Source organism: Aedes aegypti, chromosome 3 (genome assembly GCF_002204515.2).
Source record: "Aedes aegypti strain LVP_AGWG chromosome 3, AaegL5.0 Primary Assembly, whole genome shotgun sequence".
Lineage (NCBI taxonomy): Eukaryota > Metazoa > Arthropoda > Insecta > Diptera > Culicidae > Aedes > Aedes aegypti.
Window position 1 is genome coordinate 9,849,554 of NC_035109.1, and position 18,006 is coordinate 9,867,559.

At 36.5% G+C, this 18,006-nt stretch overlaps 1 protein-coding gene across 2 annotated transcripts in view; it reads left to right on the forward strand.

Annotated features, from left to right (window-relative positions):
- LOC5570227 (jmjC domain-containing histone demethylation protein 1) overlaps positions 1-18,006 on the forward strand; it is a 91,775-nt gene that overhangs the window by 37,961 nt on the left and 35,808 nt on the right. For both annotated transcript variants that reach the window (XM_021852704.1, XM_001658956.2), the window contains one exon: positions 593-753. In XM_021852704.1, coding sequence (XP_021708396.1) covers positions 593-753 — 161 coding nt within the window. The remainder of the gene's footprint in view (positions 1-592; positions 754-18,006) is intronic.

Genomic DNA, 18,006 nt, shown 5'->3' on the forward strand with positions numbered 1-18,006 from the left:
ATTTTTTTTCACACATTCATATCATTTTGACAATGTCCATGTTAGAAAAATACACATAAAAATAAAAATTGGTTATAACACGCTTGAAACGGCACTACCACTATTATTGGTACACACACTATGACTGGATCAGACACCCTAATTGCTTTTTGATATTAATTCCCGGTTTGTTCGACACCTGTTCGTTTGGGAAATTTCCCTAAATCCTGGTTGTAGTATGTAACACTGCATAAAGTCCAAGCAACGACATTCAAAAAATACAATCGTGGAAACCATGCTCACAAGCTTAGGACAAGTTCCAATTGAAACGTATAGCAATCTCAAACAAGAAATTTTCCTATCACAAATTGCCTTATCTATCACTGTCTATTGGGCGCTAAGCAGCCTTTCATCCCCGTCCCACCATTTTTCTTTACCACCCTCTCCTCCACCCGAAAAGAAAATCTTTTTTCCCGGCGGATTTTTCCACGATTAGCAACCTAACACTCATCCACCGATATGTGTTTTTTCTCGTTTTCGTTTCATGCCTGGTCCTGCTGCCAATCCTTGCTACGATGACGACACACATCACCCAATCCAACACCATCAACAGCGCGAGCGGAAACAACGGAAGCTCTACTCGGACGAATGGGCCCTCGGCGACGATGACTACGAGGGGGCGCGCGGATTCAGCGTTGCCGAGAAGCTGGAATCGGCCCGTTTTGCGCAGTCCGGGATGGTGCGCGAGATGAAAGGGACCGATCTCACCGTCGGGTAAGAGACAAAAATCATCGTACTCACGTATCTTTGGAGCCTACCTACAGCGCACCGTGAAACGGGGTAACTTCGGTATTATTGGAAAACTTGGATTTTTTTTTTCATATCAAGCGTGTGCTAGGATACAAGCGTAAGCAACGTGATCGATTTCTCTAAATTGATCCTCCCTTCAATGAATGAAGGTGACAAGATGCAAGTTCGCTAGATTTATTTTTACTTCAGACTACTATGTAAAAATATGGCAATTACTATTTTACAAATTTAGAAAACCGTCCTAAACACTGCAGAACATTAGTACAAATTTATTCTCCCTAGGTTCCAACTTGTACCTCAAACAATAGAACAAAAAGTTGCTGATGAGAATAAATATATCTGATGAATAGGAGAATAGTAGTTTACGTAACAAGTTGCAGAATGACGATTTTTACAGTACGAACGATAATAGTCATTACGCAACGGATTTCAGTTGCGTAATAAATATAACCACACTGCTTTATTCAGTGCAGGAAAGTAGGCCATTTCATGAGAAGTTGACGTGATGGAAAACAGGTTATTACGATCAGAAATTGCAGAATAAGATATTTATTAATTTGAGTCCTAAAATTTAGTTTCTCATGGGAGTTTAACCCAGTTAACCCAGTATGCTTGTGGCCGGTACCCGACAAAACAGAGAGCGGTACAGGTCAGCGAGAGCCGAAGAAAAGCGAATCCACCGCAAAAAGAAAAGGCAGCACGAATAAAGTGTGGTAGCTGACGCTCAAGAAAGCATGAACCGGAATGATATGCGGAGATTCTATGCAACGGTCAATGGTGCGCGGCACAATACCATACCGGCGGGTACTTGTGCAATGATCGAGAAGGGCATTTGCTGACCGATAAAACGGCAGTGGCTGCCAGGTGGAAGGAGCACTTTCAGTAATTGTTGAACGGTGAAAATGGAAATGTAGCGAGGAACAGGATGAACATAGATGATGACGACCAAGCTGTGGACCCACCCACCATAATAAAGCTATAAGCGAGCTGAAGAACTGTAAGGCTGCTGGGAAGGACGATATCCCGGTCGAGCTTCTCACGCACGGAAGTGAGCAGCTTTGCCAGTCGATCCACCGAGTACTTTTGAAGGTATGGGAGGACGAAGAATTGCCTACTGGCTGGTTGGACGGCCTCATCCGCCCTATCTACAAGAAAGGGCACAGATTGGAGTGTGCCATTTACAGAGGAATTACCCTGCTGAATTCGTCGGCGAATATCAAGCTGGTTTTCGTGAGGGCCGTTCGACAACGGACCAGATGTTTAGCTTGCGAATGATCCTAGACAAATTCCGGGAGTGTAACTTGCAGACTCACCATCTGTTTATTGATTTCAAGGCTGCGTACGACTCAGTGAAAAGAAATGAGCTTTGGCAGTTAATGTCTGAAAATGGTTTTCCGGCGAAACTAATTTGGCTGATTCTACACTGGATTAGGAGATGTGGCGTGCAGAGAAATGGCACTATTATCACAAGGTCGCACATGTTCCTTGGCTTTGCGGACGATATAGACCTAATTGGAATCGATCGCAGGTCAGTGGAGGAGACCTTTGTGTCTCTGAAGAGGGAGACAGCGAGGATAGGCCTGACCATTAATTCTACCAAAACGAAGTACATGGTTGCAGGTAGACATAGAGTCAGGTATGGTGGTGTAGGTGCTGAGGTTGTGTTTGAAGTTGTTGAAGAATTTGTTTACCTTTAAACACTTGTGACAGTGACAACGACGTTTCCCGCGAAGTGAAAAGACGTGTTGTGGCTGCGAATAGGGCCTTTTACGGACTACGTAACCAGCTTAGGTCCCGCAGCTTGCAAACGGAAACAAAATTCGCCGTGTATAAAACATTGATTCTTCCGGTGGCTCTCTACGAACACGAAGCGTGGACGTTGATAGAGTCAGACCGGAAAGCTCTCGGTGTTTTCGAGCGTAAAGTTCTGCGGACAATACTCGGTGGGAAAGTCGAACATGGTGTGGCGCAGACGCATGAATCACGAGTTGTATCAATTTTCCAAAATGCGAATATTATCAAGCATGTAAAATATGGCAGACTTCAGTGGGCTGGTCGCTTAGTGCGAATGTCGGAAGAAAGAATTGCAAAAATAATATTCAGCAGGGAACCAGGTAGAGGTCGGCGGCTTCGGGGAAGACCACGAATACAACCCTGAATGTTCGGGACAACTGGAGAAGTTTCGCCCAAGACCGACGAAGATGAAGCTCTACAACACGCCCGGCAATGGCGTGATGCTACGTTGTAGCCATCAAGGTATCAAGGAAGGCAATAGGCTATTTTTCATCACGTCAACCTTTCATGAAACGCCTACACTATCAAAGTTACCCGCGTTTTCAAAGATGCCCCGTTCTACGGTACTATCTATTCTACTTTGGTACGTGAAGCCAAGCCAAGCCGTCACCCATTCGTAGGCTCTCCTAACACCGAACGAGGTGAACTAGACAGACGTGTTAAAGATATGCTGTAACCTAGAGGCATTGGATGTTGTATAGGCACGTTCGCCACATCAATCGGGAGAGTGTGGCTGGAAGGGACGGGGTCAAACAGAGATAATAGTGTTGCTGTTCCTATCGTTCATCTCATAGTGGAATATTAATTCTATTCAGATTGGTGTGCCAATTTCACTACTAGCTATAAATTGTACACTGAGCCAAAAATACTTAAGCTTTTTTTATAAATCATGACTTAAGAACAAGTCAAATTATGGTTATATTGAACACTGATCCATTTCAAAAGTGATATAAGTTCCATAAGTGAAAACAATGAATTATTTAGGAACCATGATTTTAAATATTTTTCGTAAGAATCACTAAAACAACTGGTCTGTTATCGAGCATTCGTACATTGACGTACATGACGAAATTCTCCACCAGAATCATAAGTCATACTTAGAATTTTCAGTATATATAATTTTATTATTTTTGCCTCAGTATGTTTTGAGGGTCGTGTCCGATAAAAATCCATTTCTCTATTCTGGAAGTCAAGACAATTTTTATAAATTTCATCAAAAATCACATCTTCTTCCCAACCATAAAAAAGTACAGAACCGGAATGTTTGCCGATTTTTTTCTCGGCTCACTTCACGCGTCTTCCCCGGGGTTTACGATGCCTGTATACTCAAAGTTTATTTTCGCTTTCGATTACCATCAATTTTCTCGGTACTTTTCATTTTGCTTTCGTTCGAACGAATCAAAACATCAATAATAGGTTCGGACGGGCGGCTAATCGTTTACTGCTGAGCTGCATGCTGCTTGGGATTGGATTGGATATAGGTTTCGTTCGCCGTACAATGTGCGTATGAAGGTTAATTCACATGTTCAACCGTCTGTCTGTCGGTGGCGTAATGATTCTTGTACATATCACACTTTCCTCAACGGTGTACTCTGAAATTAAGACGATTAAAAGCAGAGAGTAGGAATCTGCTCTTGAATGTAAATAACCGATGGTACTGTAATTTGAGTACTAATTTGTTGATAATGTTTTTTTTTTTTTTTTTTTTTTTTTTTTTGTCGGTAGCGATAGGGGCAGTACTGGCACTTTTAATCTGCCCTAAGCTCCTTCCCAGCATTTGCTTTTATAAGCCTCTATTGCGTTCATCACACAGACGTTCCTAAGCAATGTTGCTCAAATGGTCACTGTGTACCCTAGCAGCAATCAGCCCTTACCGTAGTTTTGCAGTCTAGTAGTTCAGACTACTATCAAACTATGATAAGGCCTGAAATGTTACTAGAGTGGTTAAAGTGAAGAACGAAATAGTTTTATGAAAAGGTCCCCATTCCCCATTTTATTTTATTATTCACTGTCACATAATTGCCTCACTGTTGCTGTCGTCACTTTTGTTTTTGACACTAGCACTTCTATATCAGATTATCATGTATGAACTTTCGTTATCACTTTCCACCATCACAGCTAAAAGTTCCACCAATATTACATCACGCCACTTTCATACCAATTTATTTTATTACCAATAATTGAAGGGTGTTTATTTTTTTACTATTTAATTGAACTACGAATTATCACAACGACCGTAACAAAAAATACTTCAATCACTTCTATTGCACTCGCTGTTATTATGAACACTGTCATTGTAAAAGTGTAAAGAACTAGGCAATAGTGTTTTTGTTTAAATAAATAAGTGTCTACTGTTATTATTATGTCTGTGGTATTAACGTAACCCTCACAATCACTTCAAATGCAATTTCAACAGTTCATCATCACTATGCAATTCATCAAGTATCATTATCACCCTCACAATCATTAATTTTATAACGACGAATGTTACACAGAAACTCACCGAATACTCACTTTTAAGTCACATAACAAAAAGTTGGATCATGCGTTAGCTTCGAAACCTATCCACCATTACCGATTAGTACAAAGGATGCTACAATTCATCTAACAAACTGCAACTACAAGTAGTGGTGCATAAGTAACTACTGAGCCCTGGCGGTCCCTCCATTTGAAGAGTTCCTGATAATATGCAGAAACATATTAACAGATCCTCAGCCTGCAAGCAGCCGTTTCATGATAAATCATGATCCGTTAGAGGTGTGCCAAAGTATTGGGAAGGTGATATTTTATACAAACGGATATTATTTTACGGTGCACCTTCACTTTGGCACCGTCAATCCCCATGATCCAGGCCAGGGAATTTGTTGATAATGTTATGACGTTACAGTGGATTTTTAAAGAGTAAGCCGCGAACTTACAAAATTTGAATTCTTATGAATTGAAACATAGGCCTTACTAGCCATTCGAAGTTTTATGTGAATAATTATCGGCAAAGTAAGCCAGCAAGTAATTTAGTACAGTGTTTCCTACGTGCTTTGAGGTCTTACACTGCAAGAATCCCAAGAAAAGTTCCTGGAGATATCCTTAAAGAAATTCCTGGTTGAATCTCTGGAAGAATTCCTCAAGAAATCCCTCAATTCTTGGTGGAATACTTGGTGAAAAAAATTGAAGAGATCCTTAAGAATAAAAGTTCAATGGCCAAAAGTTGAATATCTAGAGAAACACTTTAGACAACTTCTGGACGAACCACAGGAAAAACAATTTAAGGAATGCCTTGATTAAATACGGAAAATTCTTAGATGGAATTTAGAGGTGTAATCCTCGGAGAAGTTTTTGCAGGAATCGCAGGAAAAATCTAATAAGAATCCTGTGGGGATTTCTGCAGCATTTTTTTAGGGAACTGCTGTAGGAATTCTTAGAGAAATTTCTGACATGTAACAATTTGTGAAGAACATCTTGGACGGATCCACAGGAAGAATATTGAAATAAGTACCTGGTGAATTCTTGTTTTTTTTTTTTTTTTGGAATGAGGGAAAGCCTGTAGGAGTGAAAAAAAATCTCTTCTCCTATAGGCATAAAACCCTCAAACCTATCTTTATTTAGGCCCTTACCATAAAGTATTAGGTGCCATTTTAATAACGTTATATACAATGTTTGTATTAATTTCATTTAGCTTCTACATCTTGTCATACTCTCACGACAAGTTAGAAGTTCTAAACTCGGGGCTTGGGATGCATCGTAGAACGGTTATCTTGTCACTCCATCTTCTCAATGGGTTTGTGAAGTTGCTCAGATGAGATAGTGATGATCAGCTCAGTGGTACTATTGGAGGCGTCGTGCAGTTCAAAATGATGACTTGAGGAAAATTTGAGGAAACGGAATCGGTTTGATATGTGGCTTAAGACATCCGTCAATCACTCAAGTCGCAGGTAATAGTAATTCACTGTTAAAGACAAAAGTGACATATTTAGCTAATAGCTTTTAGAAATTTATATATAGGATTTAGGAAATTAGGATTGTGAGAAAACAGAGCATTGCGTTGGGTGGTGTCCATAAAACAGGAAGGAAATCAATCAATTCTTGTCTTTTTACTTCATATTTAGAACACACCCAAACAACGTGTTCTATATCTTCAAATCCTTCACCACAGTCACAATGATTAGTATCACTTAAACCAATACGCTTAAGGTGAGCCTTAGATCTATAATGATTCGACATTAGTCTAGAAATAACCTTAATAAAGTCCCTAGTCAGATTATAATCTTTAAACCATGATTTTTTTGATATTTTTGGTGCAAGACCGTATAAGTAACGTCCCATAGATCCTTCATCCCAAGATCTTTGCAGGGCTGGTAGCAAGTCACTTTTTAGTGACTTGGTCACTTTTTTCGACCTGGTCACTAAAAAGTCACTATTTCCAACAAAATGTCACTAAAGTCACTTTTTTCACGAAAATGGTCACTAAAGTCACTTTTTTCGTGATCTGATGATTATCAAATTAAAGGCAGGTTAGCTTTCCAACCATGCAACCATGGTTAGAAAAAAACAACAAAAAATTCAAAGAGTTTGTCAGAAACTCGTACAGAACTTCTAAAGCGAGTGCTATAAATAATTTAAGAAATTATATTTGAAATTCCAACAAACAAACTATACATTTATCCATTAATCAACTCTTGACACTGTTTTTCATACGGCTTTGGTCAACTATTTCTATACATAAACACGTCTCTATAATGAATGCTTGAACGTTGTTGGACGATATTAATTAATCACTAGTGATATCAGTGGCTATTCCAAATCATCAAATCCACATGTTCATACAATAAAAAATTAGCGTTTGCTGTTTGTTTTATAATCTAAGTATGTAAAATTAGTCATTTTCAGGATCGCAGATCAGATAAAACGTGTGATTACGAGCCGCCACTGAGTGATTTGATTGTTTTCAAAACCTAATTCATTCATTCAAACGATCAGTTGAAATATAGATATTTTAATATGAATGGAATAATTTTCTAATTCGGTTTATCTCGAATTCGTCAATAATCAGTTGCGTTTTGGAGTTAAGACCCAAACGCAATGATAGCGGAACGGCAACGGAACGCGTAACCAGTTCACCAGCATGAACTATAACATGCTTGTCGATTCAGTGTCAGTTCACTTTTATTCGTTGACAGCTCAGTCGAGACGGTGTGATCCATGCTGGCGAACCGGTTCCGCTTTCCGTTATCATTGCGTTTGAGCCTTTGTTGTTGTTTATTTGGAAGAAATGGTTTAATTTTACAGAAATTCTGCCACGAATTTAGCTTTTGAACTTTGAATTCCATCAGGATTTTTTTCAGACTTGTTTGAAATTCATTTACGAATGTCACCAAAATTGTGTTTACAATTTGATAAGAAATGCTTCAAGTAATTTGTTTTGCATCTCTACTTCAAAATCTTCAATGATTTTTTGCCAGTAACTTACTCATGATCAGGAATTTTGCTAAAAATTCTATCCCGAGTTTGTTTACTCCATATTTGTAACATTCGACAAAAGTAGGCATTGAGTAAATGGAAAACCATACATTTTATGGCAGTATGAGAAGAAACTAAAATTTCTAAAAATTACCAGAGACTCAAAAGTGCTTATTGGATGAAAATTTATACAGCTCATACCCAATATTGGGTGAATAGTCAGAAAATAATATTGATAGGAGTTTCTTTCCTACTGCATTACGAGGCTCATGTATATTTATCAATGTGACGGTTTTGCTGTTACATGTAGCAATGTGACAAAATAACTTGGCTTTTTTTTTAATTTTCTAGAACATACTCAACATGATTTGATCATTTGATGACTCTACACTAGAGTGTTAATTTTCCGGCCATTTTTCTCGTCCCGGGATTCGAAACAAAAATCTTAGCTTGTCCCGGGAAATGCCGGGATCCCGGGATTTATAAAATGTTCAATAAAACTAGTATTTTGATAGAAATGGAAGTACAAATCCAACAATATAATGTTTTTAAATGAAATAAAAAGATAATGTAGTTTTCCATTAATTATAACAAATAGTATTTGACATATGGTTTTCGTATTATGTTGATGTAACTTAATAAAAATCAAAACTTAGCTTGACTAATGATGGATTTGCTAGTGATTTTTTCAAATTCTCTATAACACTTATGAATAGAAGTATGGTAAAAAATTAAGTCATAATATTGAAGCAATTTGATTCAGACATTTCAAAACTCATCAAAACTTTAGAACAAAAGAAACAATTAAGGATAATTGCAGGTATTGTAGAATATCATGCCAAATGTTAATAACTGAAAATTATTGACTGAAGTTTAGATGTACTTTCAAATTAGCTTTCTCAGAATTTGCTTATAAAAATGGCTAATGATGGAGAGAAAAGCATTAAAGCTAAGTAGCCCGTCATTCATTTTGGCAGCCATGTTGATTTTGCAGCTCGCAATTTCAAAGTGATAAAACTCAGTCAACATAAGTAATATTGATTCGAAAAAGTATCACTACTTGCGCTTACATGTAGAAAGTATGCCAATGCTTTTTTAGTTATCTCAGTGTAAAATCAAGCGATTTTCTTTTTTTGGTACATTCGTCTTATCTTGAAAATAATTACTCTTTCCAATGATGGTTTTCTATTTTATCAAATAAGAAAAATGTCATTGTTTTTTATTGAAGTTTAGTGGTTTTCATCAAATTCTACGTGCATTTCAGGAATCCCGAGATTCTCGGGATGTCAGAACTGCTATCCCGGGAAACAAAAAATCTCGAAATTTGTAAAATCCCTGAATTTTTTGTCCCGGTATGAACACTCTACTCTCCACGGTATTAACAGGAAATTGGCTTGTTTAGGGATATCCAGTTTCTAACATATTCTGAATCTACATTAAAAATTGAGCAAGAATCCAAAGTTTCAAAATTTTCCGTGGCCTAGAACTATTTTAAAAACACGTTTAAAATTAGTATAAAAGTTTTTTTTTTTTTTTTTAAATCTTTATTTGAGTGTATTTTCAGTATAAAAGTCACTTTAGAAGTACCCTACGGCAAATTTTACTTCGGGACGAGTTGTCATGTAAATTAAAATGTCATTGGGTCGACGGATTGAAATCTTTTTGAATCATTTATCATATACCTTTTAGAAGTGCAATAAAATTGTGTCATACTTAAAAAATGTGCTCTTTCGATAAAGCTACAAAAAACTGTGATTTTTTTTTCCACAAAACAACCCAATTGTCAAAAATGTCATTTCATTTTTAGCCATTGTTATGACCAATACTTGTAGTTTTGAAGTCACTTTTTGGTCACGCCACTATTTGGTCACTTTTTGGTCACTATTTTAATCATTTTGGTCACTAAAGTCACTATTATTTTGCTGTCTAACTGCTACCAGCCCTGTCTTTGCCATTCAGCAATTACTTTCCGACGACATGTTTGAAAAAACTCCATAAAATCAATTTTTCTTTCAAAAATTTCACCTACTATGGCACCTTTTTTGGCTAAAACATCTGCCTTTTCATTACCATTGATGAGGCAATGCGATGGAATGCATATGAAAGTGATGCTGAAAGAGCGCATTGTTAATGTATTCAATAGTTTTCTCATTTCAATAATAAAATATGTTGCATTTTGTGGCTTTATTGATTTTAAAGCTTCAATAGAGCTAAGACTGTCGGAAAATACGTAATAGCTGCCAACCGATAAATTAAGGATGATAATTAAAGCATTATATATTGCTGCCAACTCCGCAACAAATACTGAACATGGATTCTTAAGCTGATGATATATAGAAACGTTTTCATTGAAAACACCGTAACCTACACTATTATCTATGCTAGAGCCATCAGTGTAAAAACATTTGTCAGAAGAAAGTCTTCCATATTTCGATGAAAATATTGAAGGTATTATTTTGGATCTCAAGTAATCTGGGATATTATTTATTTCTTGTTTCATAGAAATGTCATATGTAACTTTATCGTTGTTAAACTGAAGGAAGTTCATATTGAGCTGTTCAGAATCGATTACATCAGGTGAAATATCTTCAGACATGTGCCAATAATAAAGTGGCATTCGTCTGGACTGTACCATTAATTGCAGAAGTTTTACAAAGTTTGCAATGATAGTAGGATTCATGATTTCACTGCGAATTAGAAACCGACTCCCAAGCTCATAGAACCTAATCGTTAAAGGAGGAACACCCGCTAGGACTTCCAAACTTTTAGTATGAGTAGAATTCATAGATCCCAAAGCTAAACGAAGACATCGATACTGAATCCTTTCTAGAACAAGGATATGTGTACGTGCAGCTGGATAAAAGCAAAAACTTCCATACTCTATCACAGATCGTACCGTTGTCTTGTACAACCTTATTAAATCTTCTGGATGAGCTCCCCACCAACTTCCAGTAATGGACCTGATAAAATTTATTCTTTGCTCACACTTAGATTTTATATATTGAACATGTTTTTTCCATGTACACTTAGAATCTAACCAAATATTCAAGTATTTGTAAGATAAAGATTGATTATTTTTTTTCCCTGATAGCTGTAGTTCAAATTTTGCTGGATGATGTTTTTTAGAAAAAACAACCATTTCAGTCTTTTCTGGTGAAAATTCGATTCCTAAATCAGTTGCCCATGAAGACAAACTATCTAATGTAGCTTGAAGCGGAGCTTGCATATCTTCTCTATCTTTACCTATTACAGAAATAACACAATCATCAGCTAATTGTCTGAGAGTACATCCTTCAGCCAAGCAATTATCAATCTCACTCACATATATGTTATACAGAAGTGGACTCAGACAAGAGCCCTGAGGCAAACCCATATAAAATTTAGCAAAAGAACTTACAGCGCCATTGTTTTGGCTTTTCAATAAATCCCTTGAATCCGGAATCTTCCCTAAAATATGGAAAAGCTCCTTTTTAGTGCCTATCTTTAAATCTGGCCGAAAATCTGACATACGTAATTATCGTGGTATTGCCATTATCTCTTGTATTCCAAAACTTTTCGAGTCAATTGTCAACGAAAAACTATTTCTTCAAATCAAAAATAGAATTAAAGACACACAACATGGCTTCTTCAAAGGTCGCTCGATCTCAACAAATTTACTTCAATTTGTTGACTATTCATTGAATGCAATGGACAATGGAAACCACGTAGAAGCTCTTTATACGGACTTTAGCAAGGCATTTGATCGCATAGACATACCAAACTAAAAAAAATGGAATCGAGCCAAGACTGCTGAAATGGCTTGAATGGTATTTAACTGACCGCCAACAAATAATAAAATTCGAAGGAAACAAATCAAAACCAATTCAAGTCACTTCGGGTGTCCCTCTAGGCTCTCATTTGGGACCTCTTCTTTTTATTATGTATGTAAACGACATTTCCTTCATTTTCAATAAACTCAAAGTGTTAATTTATGCCGATGACATGAAGCTCTACCTGGAAATAAGAAATGAAGAAGACATCAATGTATTCCGCAATGAAATAGAAAAAATCTACATATGGTGCAAAAAAAGCCTATTAGAACTGAATGTAAAAAAATGCAACCTAATATCATTTAGCAGAAAAAGAACAACACCACGAATTTCAATTTCATTAGGAAATCAAAATGTGGAAAAATGTGAAAGAGTAAGGGACTTAGGAGTAATCTTAGACACTAAGCTTTCTTTCGTAGACCACTACAATACAATAATTCACAGGGCTAATAACATGCTAGGGTTCATAAAACGCTTCTGCTACAACTTTCATGACCCATACACAATTAAAACTCTATATATTGCATATGTAAGATCAATCATGTAATACTGCAGCATTGTATGGTCTCCTTTCTCAATGACACACGAAGAAAGATTAGAATCTGTACATAAAAAATTTCTACTATATGCTCTTCGTAAATTAGGTTGGACATCATTTCTACTTCCACCTTACAAAGCACGCTGCATGCTTATTGATATACAAACTTTGAAAGAGCGGCGTGAAATCGCAAGAGTTTCATTTGTAAATCATATCGTTTCGCAACGTATTGATTCTACAGAAATCTTATCAAAATTAAATTTCTACGCTCCTTCTAGGCAATTACGAAATCGTAACTTATTCTTAACAAATCATCATCGAACAAATTATGCCAAAAACGGGCCTCTAAATCAAATGATGGTCATTTACAATCAACATTGCGAAACTATTGACTTTACCATGTCTCGGCAAAATCTAAAAACATACTTCAAATCCATTAGAAATTGCAACACGTAAAATAAAACAAAATGAAATTAACATTTTTTACACTACACTTTCTTTTTCAATATTTTTTATAAATTTCATAATTTTGGTATTAAGAAATAAAACAAAAATATGTGGATACAGAAAAATCAAAAATTAACTTCATTGTTATGTACAGTTAGAATAATGTAATTCAAACTTTTTTCTGTGGATAACAAATGAGGGACTATTATACTTCAAATCGTCATTTATTTTTATTTTTCTGATTGTTATGTATTTAGTATGAGAGACTTAAAAATTTGTGCCATGGTGGGGTAAGTGGATCACCAATCAAAAAAATCTGTTCTCGAAACAAATGTGGTGTGATTATGTATAATAAAAATGATATTACTCTCGTTCTTGTTATTAGTGCTAGTAATGTTACATTATAATACTTTAAAATTAAAAAAAGTTCCTTTATTTAATCAAAATATAATAAAAAGTATGTATATATTAGTTCATACTAAATCTAACAAAAAAAAACATTGACTCTAGAAAAATTTGGAGAAAATTCATCCATTTATACGCATAAGTTACACAGAAGTATTGTTGGATTATTCCTAACGATATTTTCCAAAAACACTCTTAGTTTAAAAATATTAGTTACTTTTACTTTGGAATAACAATCTGAAATACTTCTATTTTATTTATGAACATATGTGTATCATCTGTCTATGACAATTTCTATGGTCAAATAATACTAAGCGTTCAATTGGAAAATAGTATATTTTGCTTTTTTACAACTCAACTTAGATAAAACACGAAAAGTTTCGTGTACATTTTGAAATTATTATTCTTTTATTTTTTTTATGCCAGAAAGGTTAAAAAAACTTTTAGGTGGATTAATTCAAATTTTCTATGGTCAATTTGACTAATTCAAGCTGGGAATGGAAGAAAATTAAGGAAAACAACATTTGCGGATATTAAAGCTTAATAAAATTCTCGTAAGCAGTCTGCCAATAAATGGTAATAATTCTTGATCCACTTACCCCACCCCATTAAAAAGTGGGGGTAAGTGTACCATGCCCAATGTATTTGTATTTATTTATTAAAATCACATATTTTTTATTATGATTCATTCAATTAGAACTGAAGTGCTCACCATGTGTCGAAAAAAATAATAGAATTCGATTTAAGACAGAGATACAATGGATTTTTATTGATGGAAAACAATTTTCAAATTAATTACTTTTTGCAGCTAACAAGTTTGCTTGTGTTAGTGTACGTGTAGTACCAGTTTTGCAATAGTATCAGTGTGGGCGTAAGAATATAACCTAAAACGAAGCAATGGTGCGAAAACATTCAACATATTCAAGCATTTATGCTTAATATTGACAAATGATCCACTTACCCCACTGATACACTTCCCCCACTGATACACTTCCCCCACTGTACCTTATGTAAAATGTACTAGTCTACGTCGGTTGACGAAAATAAATAAATAAATATATGAGCAACAAATGAGGAAGGACCTGGAAAATGCCTGAATAAATTCTCAAAGGAATCACAGAAAAATCTCCGGAGGATACCTTCTGAGTCCCAGGAGGAATTGCTGAATAAATTGACCCTTGTCTTTCCCACATCTTTGATCGACTTCTTCTTTTAGTGAGTTTATTTTTAGTGAATTGATTGTTTACCAATAATTTTTTTTTTATTGAAACAGCTTGGTTTAATCTGATTAAGATAGAACCATATTCTAGTAAATATTGCATAGTGTTCGTCTGATTCGATTTATATCAAGTTCACCGAAAACCCATCTGTGAAAAGGATAGTGAATTGAAGACTTCCTGAAAACCTAAGAAGAACACTGAGCCTGGCCATTTTAATATTTGTAAATCATTGATATGTTGCAAATAATAATGCTGACAAGAAAATATCCGAAGAGATTTTGGTATTCTCAGGATGCTTTTCAATATTGGCGCTTAGAATTGCTGAAATCCTAGGAAGAATTTATTAAGTTTTATTTTCTAGAATAATTCTCAGAAGGAAATTTTGGTGGAACTTTTTGAAAAATCATTGTGGGAATTCCATAAAAAAAACCCCTGCAGGATCATGTGCAGAAGGGGGTGCAATTTTTGGATTAATTGATAGAGAAATTCCTGCCTTAATTCCCGAAACAATTTTTGAACTGCAGTCAACTCTTCCTTACTCGATATTCTGTATCTCGATATTTCCCCTAACTCGACGAAATACTTTGATCCCTCTGTAAGTCGATACCTCTCTAACTCGATGTTCCCTAACTCGATGCAATCTGTTTCAGTTTCTTATGCAAGTTTACCTCTCTAACTCGATATCTTCATATTGTTTTAAATGTTGATCAAATTCGTGAATTTGAATATTATGGTTATACAAATAGTAATATGGAGGTTTACGCAACCCACTCCGGAGTGATAAAATGATAAAAATTTTCAATCTGTCTAAAAGTGTCAAAAGATGATTGTGTAGGAATTTTGCTATTTTTCATGTTAATACAGTGATACCTCCATGAGTCGATGTTCCATGACTCGATATCGACTCATGGAACCATACTAGAAACAAAATTTTATGGTTACTGTGATGGTCCCTTGAAACAGCTCTTCAAAGGATTTCTGTTCCATGACTCGATATTTCCATGAGTCGATGGTCCCTTCAATATCGACTCATGGAGGTTTCACTGTATTACTATTTGGAACGTATTTTGTCAAATTGAAGAAAATTTTAAAAATTTGAAAGTATATGTTCTGTATCTCGATGGTCCCTTCAATATCGAGTTAGGGAGAGTTGACTGTACTGCTTGGACGCATTCTCAGTATTCTCAAGAAGCATTTTTGCAAGATTTTTTGCTGGAATTTCTGAGGAGATTTCAGAAGGAATTTCTGGAGTATCATATGAGCAACAACAGATAGGATGCCTGATGAACTGACAGAATTCTTGGAAGAATCACTGAAGGAATTCTCGGAGGAACCCCAGAGAAATCTACGAGGGAATCTGGACATCTGAAGAAGTCCCGGGTGGATTGCTGGATTAACTTGTGGTAGAATGCTTGTATAGATTTATGGAAAAAAATCCGGAAAACCATTGATGAATGCTTTTAGGATTTATTTATGAATTCCTGGAGGAAACCATGGAAGAGTTCCTGGAGGCCTGTCGGAACCATACCTAAAAGCACGGTTGTAGTCAAAAGTAAAATGACAGTTAAATGCTTTTTTCTACTGGATAAAAAATTGTGAATTTTAGGCCGTCGAATGACACCCAAAGTTATAATGCTGCTCAAGCTTCAATATATGCTTCTAAAGCCTTATGTAGCTACGCTGTTAACTCTTGAAAGCCCGAGACGAACCTTTTAAATGGCCATAATTCTGAAACCAGTAGAACAATTAATTTGAAGTAAATTTAGAAGTAAATGTGATTAGTTGATCTTATAATCCTCGGATGAGACATCCCCGCCCACTCCTCCCCTTTTTCTAGGTAACGGAAAAATCGTGGACACGAGGGGTACTTAATTGGCGAATGAAACAGATATCTCAACATACAAATGAGCTAGAAGGATATTGGTGTCTTTGGTAAATGTATTCAGCAGATCAAGGGTTATTTGGCGGTGAAGAGCCTGATTGAGAATTTTCACGCTAGGTGGTGCTAGTGACAAATTTTCTTCAATTGTCTGACACCAATCTTCTAGCTGATAAGGATCTTAAGATACAGACATTTGAAGACAATTTGTTACCTAGCGGATAACACCTCGTTCAGACATATCATCGCCATATAGCCCTTGATTTGCTGAACAGTTTTACAGAAGACACCAATTTTCTAGCTAAAAATGATCTTTAGATACAGACTATTGAAGACAATTTGGTACTAGAGCCACCTAGCGGATAAATTCCTAATTAGATTGTTCACCTACAGATAGCGCCCAATCTACTGAATATCTGTACCAAGGACATCAACTTTCTAGCTGATAAGGATCTTGAGGTAGTGAAGATTGGCATTTTTCCCACTAACACCACCTAACGGATGCATTTCCAATCATCCGCCAGATAGCTCTTGATTTGCTGAACAGCTTTTCCGAAGACACCAACCTTCTAGCTGATAAGGATCTTGAAATACAGACAGTTGGAAATATATTGTCACTAGCGCCACCAAGTAAATTTTAAACCCCTCGTGTCCGTGTTTAGTTCATGTTCCATGGTGCTTCATTTGCTTCAGGATTTCGATTTTACTACCACTGAAAAAGATCCATCTATTGCCTTTTCGGTTTTGAATATCGCCCTATTGTCTATTAACTACTCACAAACTTTGCCCCTATTGATAGTTTAACTATTTGAAAACCCTATTTTTTAAGACGAAATTTCATGCAAAACAACACGCTTTTTTAAACATGTCTGTGTAATAGGCGATATGGAAAATGATATCGCTAACAAACTCATGACATTGGGCTATACTGACATTCTCGTTATCGGAGATCTCAACGCTAAGGTTGACCAGGAGGAGAAATTCAGAACGATTATGGGGAAGTTCAGCGTTCACCAGCTCACAAACGAAAACGGAATTAGACTCATTGATTCCGCCACTTCTCGGAACATGGCATAGTACTTACTTCCAGCACTGTCTCCCGTATCGATACACCTGGAGATCACCCCAACAGACTGAATCACGAACACATTTTTATTGATTGAAGACACTTCTCGGATATTATGGGCCAGAACCTATCGCGGCGGAAACATCGATCCAGACCACTACCTTGTGATGGTTAAAGTGTTTCAAAAAATTTCCGTTGTGAACAACGTTCGGTATCGACGCCCGCCACGGTACAATCTGAGACGACTCAAGCTACCCGAAGTCGCAACTGATTATCCACAAAGCCCTGAAGCAGCGTTGCCGGACGAGCGAGAGCCTTGGCTCTTCTTGAGGATTATTTGAGTAGTACCAAAGCAGCCATTAACAACGCAGCAGAAAGTGTCATTGAGTTCGTCGAAGGAAATCGACGGAGCGTTGGTTCGACGAGGAATATCAATCGGTTTTGGACGAGAAGAATGCAGCGTGACCGATGATGATGCAGCAAGTAACCAGTCAAAATGTGGAATGATACAAACAAGCGAAGGCAGCAAACCCATCTGTTTTGGGATAAAAAGCGCCGCCTGGAAGGGTTGGAGTAAGGGTGGAGCAGAAGCATCCCGCAAAGGC